The sequence below is a fragment of the Exophiala aquamarina genome, assembly GCF_000709125.1.
Source record: "Exophiala aquamarina CBS 119918 chromosome Unknown aczIA-supercont1.5, whole genome shotgun sequence".
NCBI lineage: Eukaryota > Fungi > Ascomycota > Eurotiomycetes > Chaetothyriales > Herpotrichiellaceae > Exophiala > Exophiala aquamarina.
In genome coordinates, this window is record NW_013550583.1 from 606,659 (window position 1) to 622,407 (window position 15,749).

Here is a 15,749-nt window from a genome sequence, read left to right on the forward strand (position 1 = left end):
CTATGGTAGGTGTCTCTCTATCTCTATACTAGGAAAGGGTGCAGTTCTAAAATCGTCGCAAAACTCGCTCATAACTTCTAGTCTTTGCGTCCAAACAATGTATCGTCAGTGGAGGATAGTGTTACAATAATGGTCGAGGTCAAATTTGACCCTGGCCGGTATGTAGGAACAAGAGCTTGTCTGACCCGGGCGAACGTTCCAAAAGCGGCGGGAGCTGTCTTCCTCTTTCTGTAGTTCGAAGATGGTGGTGGACTCATATTTGCTAGTGAGTATCCCAATTCATGTGAAATAGAAGCAAATAGTAGCTCCGTCTGTCTGGGCGGAACTTACAATCAGGCCAACGGTTTCACATGGCAGATCGGTGGTAAGGACTCTGCTGACCCATAAACCTCGAGACCAAGCTGGCGCACTGATGGCCTATTCCACGGTCCGATGGCTGCGCCTCACGTTGGATGAATCCCTGCCAGGTGCTCTCCCCTTCAAGCGCCCTTCACCACCGCCTCGTTGTCCCGGGTTATTTGAGCCAGGGGCATTCGGAAGGACCACCAGACCCCGAACTCCTTTCAAGCCCATCATATTGATGGTTTTCTTGTACATGCCTGGTACCTCAGCGCAGCCAAGCCCTTCCAGCGCGAGCTTGTTGGCCTCACCGACAAGCTCCTCCGCAGACCATCCGAAAGACCTTATGAAACTCTTGTGATACCCCAACCATGCTTGATATACCTTGCGTTTGATTTCGGGATCCACTTTGGCTAATGCGGACTGGGCGTCCTGAAGATCCACTTCAATTGGATAGTCTTTCACTGAGATATTTTTCAATTGTCTTAGGAACACCTTCTCCACCATGCTTAAGATAAGGATACCACGACCTTCGGCACCTGCGCGTGCCGTACGGCCCAAGCGATGGATGTAAGTTTCCCTGTCCATTGGGACGCCTACTTGGAACACGTGTGTAACAGCCGGGAAATCCATGCCACGAGCAATGACATCGGTCGCCACACAGATTGCATTTGTCGCTTGTCGAAATTCGCTCGTGATGTTAGTCCGCCGAGACTGCGACAGCCTAGAATGCAGAACGAATTGCTGAGGGAGGCCGTCAATGGATCCCAACAGCTGTCCATAGAAGTCGGCCTGAGCTGCAGTGGTTGCGAAGACGATGGCCTTGAAGGGTTTTGATTGAGACAGTTCGGATTTCACGGCGGAAGTCAGAGCTGGAGCGTGGTCGACGAAACCAGGGACTGAGACTAGGTATTGATCAACGCGCTCGTGAGTATTTGCTTCGCCTTTCGGAATGGTTGAGACGAATTGATATTCGCTGTTCAAAAAGACGCGGCCCACATTTCTGAGTTGATCGTCGATGGTGGCAGAGAAAAGCATGGTATGTCGAGGGAGTTTGGGAAGATAGCTTAATATCTTCTTCATGTCTGGCAGGAAACCCATGTCGACCATTCTGTCTGCTTCGTCAAGTACTAGGGTCTGGAGGCCATCGAACAAGTCCACAATCGATTCTTCGCTGAGGTGATCCAATAGCCTGCCGGGAGTTGCGACAAGGATGTCACATCCCCCGTGGAGGATTGTTGACTCCTTGTTCTTGTTCGTTCCTCCAATCGCAGTCGCAACTTTGATTTGTGGGAGCCTTCCCAGAACCTTCTGTGCTTCGACAGCGGTCTGCAGAGCAAGTTCTCTTGTAGGACACAGAACGAGCGCAGACAATCGCGATGAGGTCCTGTTCTTCATGATCGTTTGGATCGCCGGAAGTAGAAAAGCAAGCGTCTTGCCAGTTCCAGTCTTTGCCTGCGCCAAACAGTCCTTTCCCTGCAGGAGTATTTCCAGCGTGGCCGCTTGGACCGGCATCATATGGTCGAAATGGAGGTCATCTGTCAAAGTTTCAAGGATGGTCGGATGTAGGAGATTCTTGCCCTGTAGCTCAGAGAATCGAGGTGTGTCCTGGGAAACATCTGGTGTTGAGGGACTAGGTGGTCTCGCAACCGTCGTCAGGGGTGCGACTTGTGTTGCTCGTGCGGGCTTCGGCGCATGGTTTTTACCAGGTCTACGATTTCCGAGTCCCTTGCGAGAATTCGCGGGCTTTGAATGGCCCATGGTGACGAAGCTGGAGGATATTGTACGGTGTAATCGGAAACAAAAAGCATGGGGATTCTTGGGAAGCGTTGCAAAATGGGTGGGAAAGGCCGAAAGGTGAATTTGACGTGCAGAATATGTAAGGAATGAAGGGTGTATGGCTCGGGTGAGCATTATCCAAGACAAGCACAACGATGGTCTGTTGACATGGTGAAGCAATCGTATTATAAGAATAAGTTCCTTCACCGCGAATACACGGTCGAGTAACGCTTGCAGCGCGACCAACATTTTTTCCTTGTCTGGAAGGCGCTAGTCACGCAAATGACGTAGAATGTTCCGATTGGGCTTAGTCGAACATCCTCATCACATGATTCCGATGCGCCTTGCTTCGCTCAGCCTTGCCGCAGCCTTGGGGAAGTCGTGTCTCTACCAATCTGCAGAATTGCACAGCATATATATTTCTTGGCTAAAAAGCTTTGCAAGGCCTTCTCAGAAAACAAGTTATATTGTATGTTGCGTAGCAACCGATCACGAGAGGATGTGTCTTGGGACGGGCTAGCTGCCTCTAGGGATGATTTGCACGTTTGCTGCATTCCCACTGGGCTCACATTTTGGTGACTCGTTAACGGCAGCTGAGGCTACCTAGGCAGCGATGACTCAATAGAAGTTATCACTCTGGCTGAACTGGTGGACATGACCCTTCCGACTCCAAGACCAGCCGTCCACGAGCATTCGGATGCGCGCGAGCCAAAAGATTAAGCGTTCGCTTCCACGCCCTTGACCTCCGATCCAGTATGCACATCCAGTGTATTCAGCACGGTTGCCGCATTGCGCTTCTCAAGGGATTTCTTGACCGGATTCGGCGCCTCGAACACCTCTGCCAACTCTTCCAACGTCCGTTCTTTCGTCTCCGGGAAGAAGAAGTACATCACCGTGACCTCGATCAGGTCCCAAAAGACAAACACCAGGTAGAAGTAATATTTAATATCTTCGAAAGCCGGCCCGGACGCATATTGGATGACGGTGCTGCTGATCGAAGACGCCAGGTTGCCGACAGCAGTGCCCTTGGCCCGCGTGGCGGTGTCCAGGGTCTCTGCAATGTACATCGACTGAAGAGGTGTCCAGCCGAAAGAGAATAGAGCTCCGAAGAGGTAGATGACGAAGATGGTCGCGTTGGCAGCACTGTCGTTGTCAGGGTTGTCCGTAGCGATTTTACTCGTCCCGGTGATAATGGCGAAGCATACAGAGCACGCAATGGTTGTGTATAGAAGCAATGGACGACGGCCAATGGGATCTGTCAGTCGCGCTCCAGTGATGGCTGCCACAAAGCAGATAAGAGGGTAAACGCCGTTCAATTTCAGCTGTGTGCTCTCTGATGTGATGCCTGCATTTTCAAGCATCACCGGCAGGTAGTACGATGTCACCTATTTCTGTGGTCAGTTGCTGGGGAGGGAGACGTGCAGTGCAGATTTGAACAAGAAGCATGGGGGACTGAAAAGCCAGACCAGACTTACTGAATTACCGCTGAGTTGTCCAAAGCAGGCCATGCCGAGGACACAAACCAGCCGGCGTCGAGCGGAATGGCGGTTGTACAGATCACGGTAATCCCACCATTTCTTGTCGGACGCATCGGTCTTGATCTGCTGGCGCATTTCGTGGACCTGGAGGATGACCATTGGATGTTCCCTATCGCCCTCACCGTGATACTTGGTAAGCACCGTGCGTGCATGGTCTTCTCTGTCTTGCGCCATCAGCCATCGGGGAGATTCGGGCAAGAACCAGATTCCAACCGCAACAATGACCGAGGAGAAGAGTTGGCCCCAGATGGGTATGCGGAATCCGTAGGTGGACGAAATCTTTGACGATCCGTAAACGACCCAGCTCGCGGCGATCGACCCGATGTACCTGACACGATGCTCAGCAAAGTGTCGAAAATAGGAGGGTCAAGTCACTTACCAAGTACAGTTGTACAATCCTGTCAATGTGCCCCGCCATTGGGGATGGGCCATCTCGGAAACGTAGCACGGTGCAGAGACACAGCAGAATGACACGCCAAAGCCGAGGATAAAGCGACCTGCTAGGAACATGCCTCGATTTGTGGAAGGTGCTTGAATACATGTTCCGAGAATGATGATTAGCGCCCCGGTGAACATCCCAATACGGCGGCCAAAATAATCGTTCACGGGCCCTGTGAAGAAGACCGCGGGGATGGACCCGATGTTGTACATTGCAAAGACAAGGCCAGTACTTGAGCCGGCAGTCTTCCTGTACACGGAGATCAGCTCGTACACCAACAGATGGAAGCGGCGGGAGTACATGTGGAAGTATCTTTGGTATGTGGACATTGCATTCAATCCTCCCATCAGTGACCCATCGTATCCATTGAGGCAGCCACAGAGATAGGGGATGGCCAAACAGGCATATAGTCTTAGCAAGGCAGGGCTCAGTGGGTTGTACTTTGCTTTGGCCACATTTTCAGCAAGCTCAATAGCGTGACTGGCTTGCCTGAAATCCTCTGGGAACTCGCTATGGTCTGCATTTTTCACTTTCTCATGGATTGTCTGTGCGACCTGGGAGTCCGCAAGGTGGGATGCCATTGAGCCTGACAGTTGGCAAACTACGAGACTTGGAGCCCCCCGAGATGGAACAGTTGCTGTGTAATGATGTTCCGAGAGAAGATGAAACGGTTGGCCTGGGGATGGAAGGTAGGACCTTTTTATCATGATCTACTACACGTCCATTTTACCGGTCAGGCAACATCCTCATAGCTCGTAAAGCCTCAACAGGTAAAGACCAGAGCAGCATAGGGTCTGGCCTGCGGAGACCAACCAGATTGGATCATTCCCCGGAACCAGACCAGTATGATGCAGAAGCGACCTGATAAATTCATAGACTTCCAAGCTACCATGGGTAATTCTCCAGTGGAGATCGGCACATGAAAAGTGGGAATGCGGAGTGGAAGCTCTGATGACTTTCCTTGGGCGAAGACTATGATTCTTGACGCAGTATCACCGGAGTCCGGTACCCGCGAAGGGGCTCCAAGAAGGTTCTTGAATGGGTTAGACGATGTATAATGGCAAAGAAGGCCGGGGTTCTGGGGCGCGAGGTGGAGGCGGAGATGGAGGTGGAGGAGGTGGGAACACTCGCAGGTGACTGACTATTCCCTATTGGTCAGTGGTGATTGCCCTCAATGCAGAGGTGCTGCCTCGCTCCTGCCATGTATGTAGCCACAACCCACCAGTGACCACCAACCGTACTTGCCTCCGGGGGAATGCGGACCGAGGCAAGAACGACCGCCTTCCATCTTCTCCAAACTTCGCAGCGGGATAACGCCTCTTTGGGAAATCACAACAAAGCTGATGCTTGTCACCGGCCGAGCAAATAGGCTGACGGGTCATGCACTGATAACGGAGACTTGATCGATGTCGTTGTCCGTTGTGGAGAAGGTACACGGTGAAGGTCTTGGTCTGAATACAAGGAGCAAAGCTCAAAATGGAATCCTTCAGTAAGTCCATGGCCTCCCTCCTGCGAATGGCTGTCCCCTTTCATCTCGAACTTCTCCTCCAAAACTTCTCTCACAAGCAGGTGACACCATGAGACTCGAACCCCTTTCTAGTTCAGGCTCTGCCGAGGCTAAAGATATCTATACTGACAAACAAGAGCAACCCGATTTTGAGAATCACAAGGTCTTCCGGAGAAATCGCCTTGCAGCAAGATCTTACTTTATTCCTAAAGCATCGGTGCTGCTCAATGGTCAATGGGATTTCCATTATGCGAAGACACCTGCCCAAGCCCCGATCTGGGACGAAATCAATGTAGACTCGGAGTTCCAGTGGCAGAAAATCACCGTGCCTGGTCACTGGCAGTTGCAGGGACACGGGAGACCTCAGTACACGAATGTCATATATCCCTTTCCCGTTGACCCTCCTCACGTCCCTACGGAAAATCCCACAGGAACCTATCGGAAAAGATTTAGGATTCCGCTCGATTGGAGACCTGATACCCAAGTACGGTTGAGGTTTGATGGGGTTGATAGCGCCTTTCATCTCTTCGTCAACGGCGATGAAGTCGGTTATTCTCAAGGCAGTAGGAATCCTGCCGAGTTCGACATCACTTCCTCGGTGAAACGAGATGTGATGAATGAAGTCTTGGTTCGCGTGTATCAATGGTCTGACGGGTCCTATATCGAGGACCAAGATCAATGGTGGTTGTCCGGAATTTTCAGAGATGTGCACCTAATCCCCTTCCCGTCGAAAACCCGCATTGAGGACTTTTTTATTCAAACAGACCTTGACAGCGCATACGTGGACGGTTTCTTGAGCATCCAATTAGATCTAACGTCTCAAGAAGACTCAACAGTCGAGATTGAAGTCCGCTCGCCAGGCGGAAATGATGTCTTGATCTACGACCGGCTTACCGTTTCTAGCAGGGAAGCAACCACTAAAAAGAGTTTTACAGTGAAGAAACCCGCAAAATGGACAGCAGAAACACCAGTCTTATACCCCGTACAGATTACGCTACTGGATTCAAATGGGAGAAGCGTTCAGACCATCACACACCGAATTGGGTTTCGCAAGGTTGAGATCAAGAACGGGCTCCTCACGGTGAATGGGTCTCGTCTGCTATTCAGAGGTGTAAATCGGCACGAGCACCACCCACAGTTTGGCCGTGCCGTTCCTGTCGATTACATGAAGCGAGACCTCTTACTGATGAAGCGACATAACATCAATGCTGTTCGGTGCTCACACTATCCTTCTCAACCGGCTCTTTACAACATCTGCGACGAGATCGGGTTGTGGGTACTTGATGAAGCGGACCTGGAATGTCATGGCTTTTATGATGCCGTTGCGAGGCCATTGAGCATTCCAGAGGACATGGACTATGACCAACGCAAGAGGTTGACCTTCAGCAAGGCTGCCGAGTTTACATCAGATAATCCAGAATGGGAAGCAGCCTACGTCGACCGCATGACTCAGTTGATACAACGAGACAAGAACTTTACTTCGGTCATTATCTGGTCACTTGGGAATGAGGCGTTCTACGGGCGCAACCATAAGGCGATGTACGAGTATTCTAAACGCGTTGACCCTTCCAGACCAGTCCACTATGAGGGTGATGCCGAAGCATTATCTGCCGACATGTACTCATACATGTATCCCTCTGTAAAACGACTTATCTCACACGCGAAAGAAACTGGAACTACAGCGGACGGTTCCTTCAAGAAACCTATCATTCTTTGTGAGTATGCTCATGCCATGGGAAATGGACCAGGCCTCCTAGAGGACTATCAAGCGGTATTCCGGGATTATCCCAGGCTGCAAGGAGGCTTCATCTGGGAATGGGCGAATCATGGCTTGCTGAAGTCTTCAGATCAAGACCCTAGGAAGAACATTTATGGATATGGTGGTGATTTCAATGACTTCCCGAATGATGGGGCCTTCGTGATGGATGGTTTACTCTACAGTAACCATACGCCAACGCCTGGGTTGATCGAACTTGAAAAAGTCTTCTCTCCGATCAGGATATGGGCAGATGCTCAAGATCAATCACTTGTCATCGAGAATGGTTTCAACTTCACTGACCTGAGGGATTATTCAGCTCACTACAAGTTAGAAACACTTGATGATCGGTAAGTGAACTGTCGATGTCGAATGTGGTGATTTATTACTGACAAAGCCAAGAGCCACCTTGGTTCTATCGGGGGAGCTCAATCTGCCTGCTGTCGAGCCTGGCGCCACCGGAAGAGTCAGTATCCCTTCAGACGCTGTTGAGTATAATGCACCAGATTCAGCCGAATCTTGGCTCACCATTGTCATCAAAATGAGGAAGGCTTCAAGCTGGGCCGAAGCTGGCCATGAGGTTGCTTGGTTCCAACACCGCATGTCCGCGAAGCCCAGGGAACCCGATTTGGACCTAGGTGCAGTGGTTGTTCCCAAACTGAAGGTCGCCACATTGCCCCGAACCTTCATCATTGGGGCAGATGCTTTTAGTCTGGAGTTTGATCGCAGCTTCGGTCATATCAAATCCTGGATATATGGCGGTCACGAACTGCTGCATCATGATGGAGGATCTCGTTCTCCGTTTCAGCTTGGATTCTGGCGTCCTCCAACAGACAATGACACCGCATGGCAAACGGGCGCTTGGAAACACTGGGGTCTGGATTCCCTTACGGTACAAAATCGCACTTTCGAGATCCATCGGATTAGTGAGGGGGAGGTCCGGTTGACCTCAACTGCGTACATCGGCCCTCCTATTCTGGCGTGGGGCTTCCTGGTTGAAACAACGTACCAAATCCTGGGGAACGGTCATGTCACAGTCAAAGCTCACATCAATCCCAAAGGTGCATTCCCAGCAAATTTACCGCGTGTCGGCTGGGACCTAAAATTGTCCAAGTCCTTGGATCGAGCAGAATGGTTTGGCCTCGGACCAGGGGAGGCCTACAACGACAAGAAATCCTCACAAAAGGTCGGCATATACCGAGCATCGATTGAGGACTTGCATACTCCATACGATATCCCCCAGGAGAATGGTAATCGGGTTGATACACGATGGGTCAAGATGCTCAACGCGAGAGGTGTTGGCTTTAAGGCTTCCTTGTCGGGCTCGAAGAGGTCACCCGGTTTGTTTCAGTGGGCCGCCTCGAGATATTCAGCCCTGGGGTTAGAGCGCACCAGACACGAGCCGGAGCTGAAGAAGGATGATCTGGTGCATTTCAGACTGGATGCAGATGTCGCTGGCGTCGGTACCGGTGCTTGCGGACCAGGAACAAATGAAGTGGATCAGGTCAAATGTGAAGAGATGGAATTCGAGATTGTTGTGCAGCCGTTGCTTGCTTGAATCTACCATAGAAAACAAGCGTTGGAGTATGCATTCTTTGCTCATGGCGAGGACATTCGTCAGAAGAGCGGCTGTGATGAAGATGCGCAGTTTCAGTAAATGATCGTGACAGAAGAGTGATGTGATCTGAACACAACGATGTTCAGGATGGGAGCCCCGGTGGAGACTATATTGTACATGTCGTACTACCTACAAGCCAATCTTCGCGGGATTGACCGACTTGTTCATAGCCACGCACCCTAAAGTCCATTGGCTTCGCTCTGGATCAGATCATCAGCAATTTCGATCCACGTAATAGCTTGTGCTACACTCGGTGAACGGCTGTCGCCAGGGATGGCGGCCCATCTGGCCAGGAGCCCCTTGAGGTGTCGGCCTAGTATCGTAGCTTCGGGCCGTATCTGAGGTTTCACGCCCGGCACGCGGTATCCCGCGAGCAGGATGAACATAGCTGCTGCCATTCTAAACCCCACCCAGTGGGTGAGGAAGAGTTAGAGTTTGTGTGCGAAAGAAACGAGCGTGACAAATGTGGTTCGAACGCAGGCGAGCATGGCGGAGGGGAGGATTGGCTTACGACAAAGAACAGATCCACGTGTCCACGAAGACGGTGTGGCTGAAGCTCCTCAGATTGAGGATATGCTCAATGCAAGCGTCGAGACACTTCTTGCACATTTCCCGCACCGCGTGGTCGACCCACCTCGGCGCGGCGAGCATCCACATCAAGTACGGCCGGTAGATCACGCTCCGACACGTCAGATATCTCTGCCGGAGGAACCCAGCCTGTTGGTTTTGGGATGGTTGGGTATCAAGGACGAATTGGAATGCAGGCGGCAGGAGTTCGCGCCACTCCTCGAGTTGGTGATCGAGCTCGGCGACCATGTCTGGAAAGCGGCGGTCGTCGAGGCTGGCGCCGGTGTCCTTGCTGTAGAGAAGATGATGAACGCGATTCAGTAGCCGACGGATGGAGAGGCAGGCTAGAAAGTACAGGGCGGATCGTTCTCCTTCGCCGATGTCGTCGTGCGTGTGGCACTGCCCCGGGAGCGGTACGGAAGACTCCATATCTGCGATGCCGGAGAGAGGGAGGGCGGAAAGCTCGGCGAGGTAGTCGCTAGGCGAAGACCGTCAGATTGCGCGTAGGAGGCAGATCGAGAGCGAGAGTGAGCAACGTACCTTTCCAGGATGAAGCATGACCAGAAAATCCGTCGAATGCATTCTTCGTCGCTTGAAGTGGTGCCGACGGGCTGATAGGAGAGTAGAACGCGGCATTTGGTGGCCGTTGCATTGATGGAGGACCAGGCTTGCAGAGGTCTCTGTGAGAATGCGTAGTAGAATCTATTCCGTCAGTATTGTGTTGGCACCCCATGTGTCGGAGAACCTACGCCGTGAACAAGAGGCAGTGCAATGCAGGTCTGCTGACTTCCTGATACGCAATATGCATCCTGCTCATGGCAAAATCAAAATACATGTCGCCCATTCGGCGCCTCCGTGGCAGGAGGTCGAGCTGGGCTGAATCTGAGCCGTCCTGAAATGCCGAAGTCGTTGCCTCACAGGCACACCCCAGCGCCATCATCAAGAGAGCAAGGCAGGAATCACAATCAGTCCGAAATTCTCCCATTGACAATTTGCGTTTCAGTGGCTCGATCATACTCTTTGCCATGGTAGGGTACCAAAAGTTGATGTTTCGCTGGAATGCTTCGATAACTTTGTCAATCTCGGCCGCATCTGCATACGGGAGCATGGGCGTTTGCCAGCTGCCAGACATGGGAGGGCGAGCCTGCTCAAGATTGAATATGGAGACACTTTGTCCATGTCGGATTTGCGCATATGAATCGAAATGCGGCCAGTCCAGAATAGACTCCGTGGAGGATGTGTGCAGCCGGGACAGACTCGCGTTTTGAACATTGTGTAGCCAGTTGTGGAATGGATCTTCGACGTTATCTCTCTGGCCTGATGACATCGAATAGGGGGCTATTGGGGAGCTTATATCTCTGCTCGCCGCTCGAAGCGCGGAGAGCGCTTCAGGCGCGGTGTTCTGCGACATCTTGAGTAAAAGGCTTTGGTCCTTGGTGGTCTTTGATTGTAACTCACGATTTTGGCATCCATATGCTCAAGAAATCGCTCCATCCGCAGCACCGCGGCGAGGATAAGATCACTCTTGCCCTTCCTGATGGTCACTCAATTAGTAGGCTTTGGAACGGGCGACAAGGAACAACACATACGCAACGGCCTCCATGGCGTATGTGCAATCCATATTCGCAGCCTTGCAGGTCGTGCAACTGGGCGTTCGGCCATCGCATCTGAGCACAGGTCAATGAGAGGCATAGACTGCATCTAAAACCCGAAAACTTGCCTTGTCTTTCGATTCCGGCAATTGTCACACTGGAGAGATTGTCAGTCTCTACTTTAAAAACCGGGAATGATTGCCCACAGCATGAGCAGTCCGTCTTCTCTTCCGTGATATACCATCGCTTTTGCTGGCGCTAGGAGCGCGATCGGAGGACTGAGCCTCAGACCCGTCATCTGCCATCGATGGAATGTTGCGCGCACGAGGCTGAATGCCAATCGCCTTCGGTACCAATGGGAGCAGGGCTGACTTCGGAACGGTTTGATGATACCACGTTCGTATACATGAGCTCCAGAAGACTATCAGCCCAAGCTTCCCGGGCGTTCTGGTTGAATGAAAGATTCTTCAGCTCGAATGTTGGCGAGGTGACACATCTCGGTCACAGTGTCGATGACTTGAAGTGGATGTTGAAGCTCAAACCGTGCCACGCTTGACCCGATTCAATGTCACATCGACCAGTCAGCTTAGAAAGTTAGATGGCCAATCCTCTGACGCCGAATCGGAATCGGATTACCTCAAATCAGAAATGAAAGAGGTACTCTCTGTCAAAAGACCTAGAGTTGAATGCGCTTTCGGACCACGAGTTTCAGCAGCCGAATGAATACATAGTCGACCGTACCAATGAAAGACTAGAGTGTACGGTGTTGCCGAGCTTGGTCCGAACTTTGAGGGCCGGTCATCAATGCCAGCTCGCGATGTTTCCTTTCATCAATAAGACCTGACCATGGAGCATTTCATACTGCACGATTAGAGGCGGTGGGAGTATGAAATGAAGCTCAGTACTACTCTTGCGAGAAGCTTAACACATGCCAATGCCAGGTCGAATTTGAAGCACTTTTCCTCCGCCTCGGCTCGACGAAGCACGTCGCATTTCTTGGTCCACGAACACATCGTTCCTGCGCAGCACACTCGACATTGGCCGAGAGGCACTGAAATTGGGCGTGAGAATGCTCTGAAGCTTGCAGTCAAGCAGTACGTTCCAAAGGATAATTTGAACCCCAGGCCAGGCGACACTGCCTTTATTGGGGCTCATGCCAACGGCTTTCCTAAGGTTGGCACGGCTGGGATGCTCTCCAGCTCAACAAGCTGACAGAATGTAGGAGTTGTACGAGCCGCTTTGGGACGATCTGTACGATGCACTTTTGAGGCGAGGAAGGAGGCTTTCATCGATCTGGATAGCCGACTTGGCTCACCAAGGAGAGAGTGGTGTCATCAATGAGAAGTCTTTGGGGAACGATCGTACTGTCACCCCCACGCCAGCTGAGTGCCTACTGACTCCTACAGCAAACTGGTGGGATGGCGCTCGAGATATGCTTTACCTCATCAATCAGAAGCAGAATCTAATGCCACAGCCTTTGTTTGGGATTGGCCACAGCATGGGTGCCTCCCAACTGTAAGCGGATACCTAAAGGTGGAGATGAACCTGGCTGATGTTGAACAGTGCCGCACTTTCCTTGCTGCATCCCGGCCTTCTACGGGGTCTCGTGTTGATGGATCCAGTCATCCAGACGGAGAACCCTAGTAAGGCATTTGCACCGTCATCGACCTACCGGAGAGACAGATGGCCGTCGAGACAGGACGCCGCCGAACGGTTCTCCGCCAGCAAATTCTATCAAGCTTGGGATCCTCGAGCACTCGCTCAGTGGAACAAGTATGGTCTCCGAGATTTGCCCACGGAACTCTATCCAGATCAGGTGAATCAGGAAGATCGACCAGTGACATTGAAGACCCCAGTCCCCCAAGAGGTCTTCTCTTATCTGAGACCAAAATACTACGGAAATCCGGAAAGATCTCCCGATACAGATCGTTCGGTATATGGAGACATGCACCCACAGGACGTTGAGCAAGATTATGATTTCTACCGACCTGAGCCAGCCGAGATATTCCGCCGACTTCCAGAATTGAAGCCACCTGTCCTTTACATATTTGGCAAGGACTCTGTGCTTGCAACACCTGCACTGAGGCAGAAGAAACTCGAGACTACAGGGACTGGAGTTGGAGGAAGTGGTGGAAGGGAAGAAGGCGCTGTCCAGGAAACAGTCCTAGACTGTGGGCATCTAGTCCCTATGGAGAGGGTTACGGAAAGTGCAGAAGCCGCCGCTGCATTTACCGCACTGGAGCTCAACAGATGGGAGACGGCAACACAAGAATGGCAATCACGTTGGCGGTCAAAACCACGACGTGAGAGGGTGCGCATCGACGAAGAATGGCGAACCAAAATCGGCCCAAGGACACCAAAGACAACAGGCATGGGGAAGGCTACCAAATGAAGAGACGCTACAGCGGTCAGGGATAGATACCAGGTAGTACATAGAGAGAAGAGAGATTCTTGCAGGGAGCCGTCATTGGTGAAGCAGGAACGTCTTCGGGACGAGAATTCTTCCGGTGACCGAGAGACGCGAGACGGCACGTGATCGGTAACGTGATCGGCCAGTGCCAAGTGCCAAGTGCCAAGTGCCAAGACCGCGACTGAAAAGTGCATCTCAACTCATGTCTGCGCAGCTTTACTACGACTCCGTCACAGCATCTCGAAGCGCGCTTTTGCAATACGGTCGAGCAACGCGTAGGACATGATGGTATTTTGGTCTCATGCTCTGTTGATTATTATTACTGACATGTGCATGTGCAGGTTTACGACTGGGAACCCCACAAAGATGTCTGCTATCAGCTCTATATCCAAGAGCGCAAGGTCCGTGTCTTTCGGTGCACACTGCTCATGGCCATTGCTAATCGAGAACAGTCGCTTGAGGAAATCATGCAGCACATGCGAGACAATCTACAATTCACGCCGTCCAAACGTGCTTTCCAAACCCAATTCAAAAGATGGGATTTCCCTTCTAAGCGCAAGCCTGCCTTTCGTGATGAAGACTTGGTTGATCGCGTAAAAGAACTCTGGGAGAACAATTACAGTCAACGCAACATGCTTGCCGTACTGCACTCTGAAGGCCATGACATCAAGGAACGTGAGCTCATGAGACTTCGAGCAAAGAATCGCTGGTTGATGCGAATTCCAAATGGAGCGAAGCCAACCCCTGCTGATGACGAAGAGGCCTCGATCGAAGCTCAATTACTCGAGGTGGCACAGAATGAAGCCGCTCTTGAAGGCACCCTCACCCAGCCGACCACGACCGCCCCAGCTGCAGACGACCCTCCTCCAGAATTCGTCGAGCGACAGAAGGACCGACTGGCTCGGCTCCAAGCTATCAGTGATGAACGATGGGCAGCCAAGAAGCGTAGACGTCGAACTAAAGGGTATGCCGGTCTTCCTGCAGATCCTGAAGGGCTTGCCCCTCGCTTCCCTTCGGAGACGACGCTTGAGGAAAGCAGAGGAATCTTGTCCTTGGACACCAAGCAATATCGCGCAGTCCGAGATCAATTCCAAGCAATCTGTGAAGAGGAACAGATCCTGCAAAAGACTGTCGCCGGCGCAGAGAAATGGCAGGCGGCCAAAGATCGCTTGGTTCGGGAGAATACCCTTCTCCAAGCCGTTCTTTGGACCGATAACACCAACATGCAAAGCAAGGAACTCGCTCTCGATGTCATTTGTACCGATGTGACGAAGCGCATACGCACCATGGGCCGTCGACTGACCATCCTTGAATCGAAGAATGTCCTTGGACTCAACCCAGAGCAAAGCCGTCAAATTCGGTCTGGCTTCTACGACATCCTCAACTCGGAACATTACACCAGCAAATTGGAAATGGGCCCCGAGATGTGGAAGACACTGAAAGACCGGTGGATCAGTGAGACACCTCTCTTGCAAGAAATATTGGCGCCTGGAAGTGCAGATCCTGATAATGAGAAGAAGCAAGCTGCACTGGAGCTTTTGTGTCGCGATGTTATGAAGCGTGTTAGAGACGATCGTGCAAAGAAGAAGGGCACCTTTCGAAAGCAACCTGCCCAACCCTCTACCCGAGCCGCTCCTGTTCCGGCGGAAAAGCCTGTTGTCTCCGCACCGTACGCGCCTTCGATGCCTGCAAATCCTTTCAGCGATTTGCCAGCCGCGCCCGCAAACAACGATTTGTCGGAGCTTCAAATCGATCCAAACCTCCTTCAGGCCGCTGACAACCTCGTTGAACCACCCGAGTCTACCATGACCGCAGTGTACATTCGACCTCATCCAAAGTCGAATATGTACAACAACACCAAGATGTGGCTGGGGTCGTTATCAGGGCGTTCCGTTCGGGAACTGCACGCTCTTCTTGCGTCCAAATATCCCAACGCCAAACCAGAGCGCATTGATGGGAGTGAAAAGGACGCCACTGGCCATGAAATCTCGTACCTGATCGAGGAAGATGAAGAGCTTGATGCATACTTGGACCACGTTGAGGGCCGTAAAGCGACCTTCGTCGTTCTCCTGAAAAAGGTCTAGACGGGGATCGACGAACCCATTCTCACGGACATTCGGCCGACTAAGAAGTACAATATTATGCTCCAACGAGACCCCAGCATTGTATTAGGAGATTCCCAGGAGGAGCGTAGCTTAATGCAT

The 15,749-nt window shown here is 51.8% G+C and overlaps 6 protein-coding genes across 6 annotated transcripts; 3 read left to right on the forward strand and 3 right to left on the reverse strand.

Moving 5' to 3' along the window:
* Window positions 1–417: 417 nt before the first annotated feature.
* On the reverse strand, window positions 418–2,100 carry A1O9_06878 (uncharacterized protein; the record flags this gene model as incomplete). Its single annotated transcript, XM_013403825.1, has 1 exon — window positions 418–2,100. One exon carries the CDS (start codon window positions 2,098–2,100, stop codon window positions 418–420), a length of 1,683 nt encoding a protein of 560 aa, XP_013259279.1.
* Window positions 2,101–2,834: 734 nt separating this feature from the next.
* Window positions 2,835–4,676, reverse strand: A1O9_06879 (uncharacterized protein; the record flags this gene model as incomplete). Its single annotated transcript, XM_013403826.1, has 3 exons — window positions 2,835–3,503; window positions 3,594–3,984; window positions 4,036–4,676. The coding sequence occupies 3 exons, from the start codon at window positions 4,674–4,676 to the stop codon at window positions 2,835–2,837; spliced, it is 1,701 nt and encodes a 566-aa protein (XP_013259280.1).
* Window positions 4,677–5,672: 996 nt separating this feature from the next.
* On the forward strand, window positions 5,673–8,916 carry A1O9_06880 (beta-galactosidase; the record flags this gene model as incomplete). The annotated part of the gene is made up of 2 exons (XM_013403827.1): window positions 5,673–7,708; window positions 7,761–8,916. 2 exons carry the CDS (start codon window positions 5,673–5,675, stop codon window positions 8,914–8,916), a joined length of 3,192 nt encoding a protein of 1,063 aa, XP_013259281.1.
* Window positions 8,917–9,155: 239 nt separating this feature from the next.
* Window positions 9,156–10,954, reverse strand: A1O9_06881 (uncharacterized protein; the record flags this gene model as incomplete). The annotated part of the gene is made up of 4 exons (XM_013403828.1): window positions 9,156–9,375; window positions 9,488–10,021; window positions 10,084–10,245; window positions 10,377–10,954. 4 exons carry the CDS (start codon window positions 10,952–10,954, stop codon window positions 9,156–9,158), a joined length of 1,494 nt encoding a protein of 497 aa, XP_013259282.1.
* A 1,793-nt stretch (window positions 10,955–12,747) lies between these two features.
* Window positions 12,748–13,527, forward strand: A1O9_06882 (uncharacterized protein; the record flags this gene model as incomplete). The annotated part of the gene is made up of 1 exon (XM_013403829.1): window positions 12,748–13,527. One exon carries the CDS (start codon window positions 12,748–12,750, stop codon window positions 13,525–13,527), a length of 780 nt encoding a protein of 259 aa, XP_013259283.1.
* Window positions 13,528–13,973: 446 nt separating this feature from the next.
* On the forward strand, window positions 13,974–15,629 carry A1O9_06883 (uncharacterized protein; the record flags this gene model as incomplete). The annotated part of the gene is made up of 1 exon (XM_013403830.1): window positions 13,974–15,629. The coding sequence occupies one exon, from the start codon at window positions 13,974–13,976 to the stop codon at window positions 15,627–15,629; it is 1,656 nt and encodes a 551-aa protein (XP_013259284.1).
* Between the last annotated feature and the right edge of the window lie 120 nt (window positions 15,630–15,749).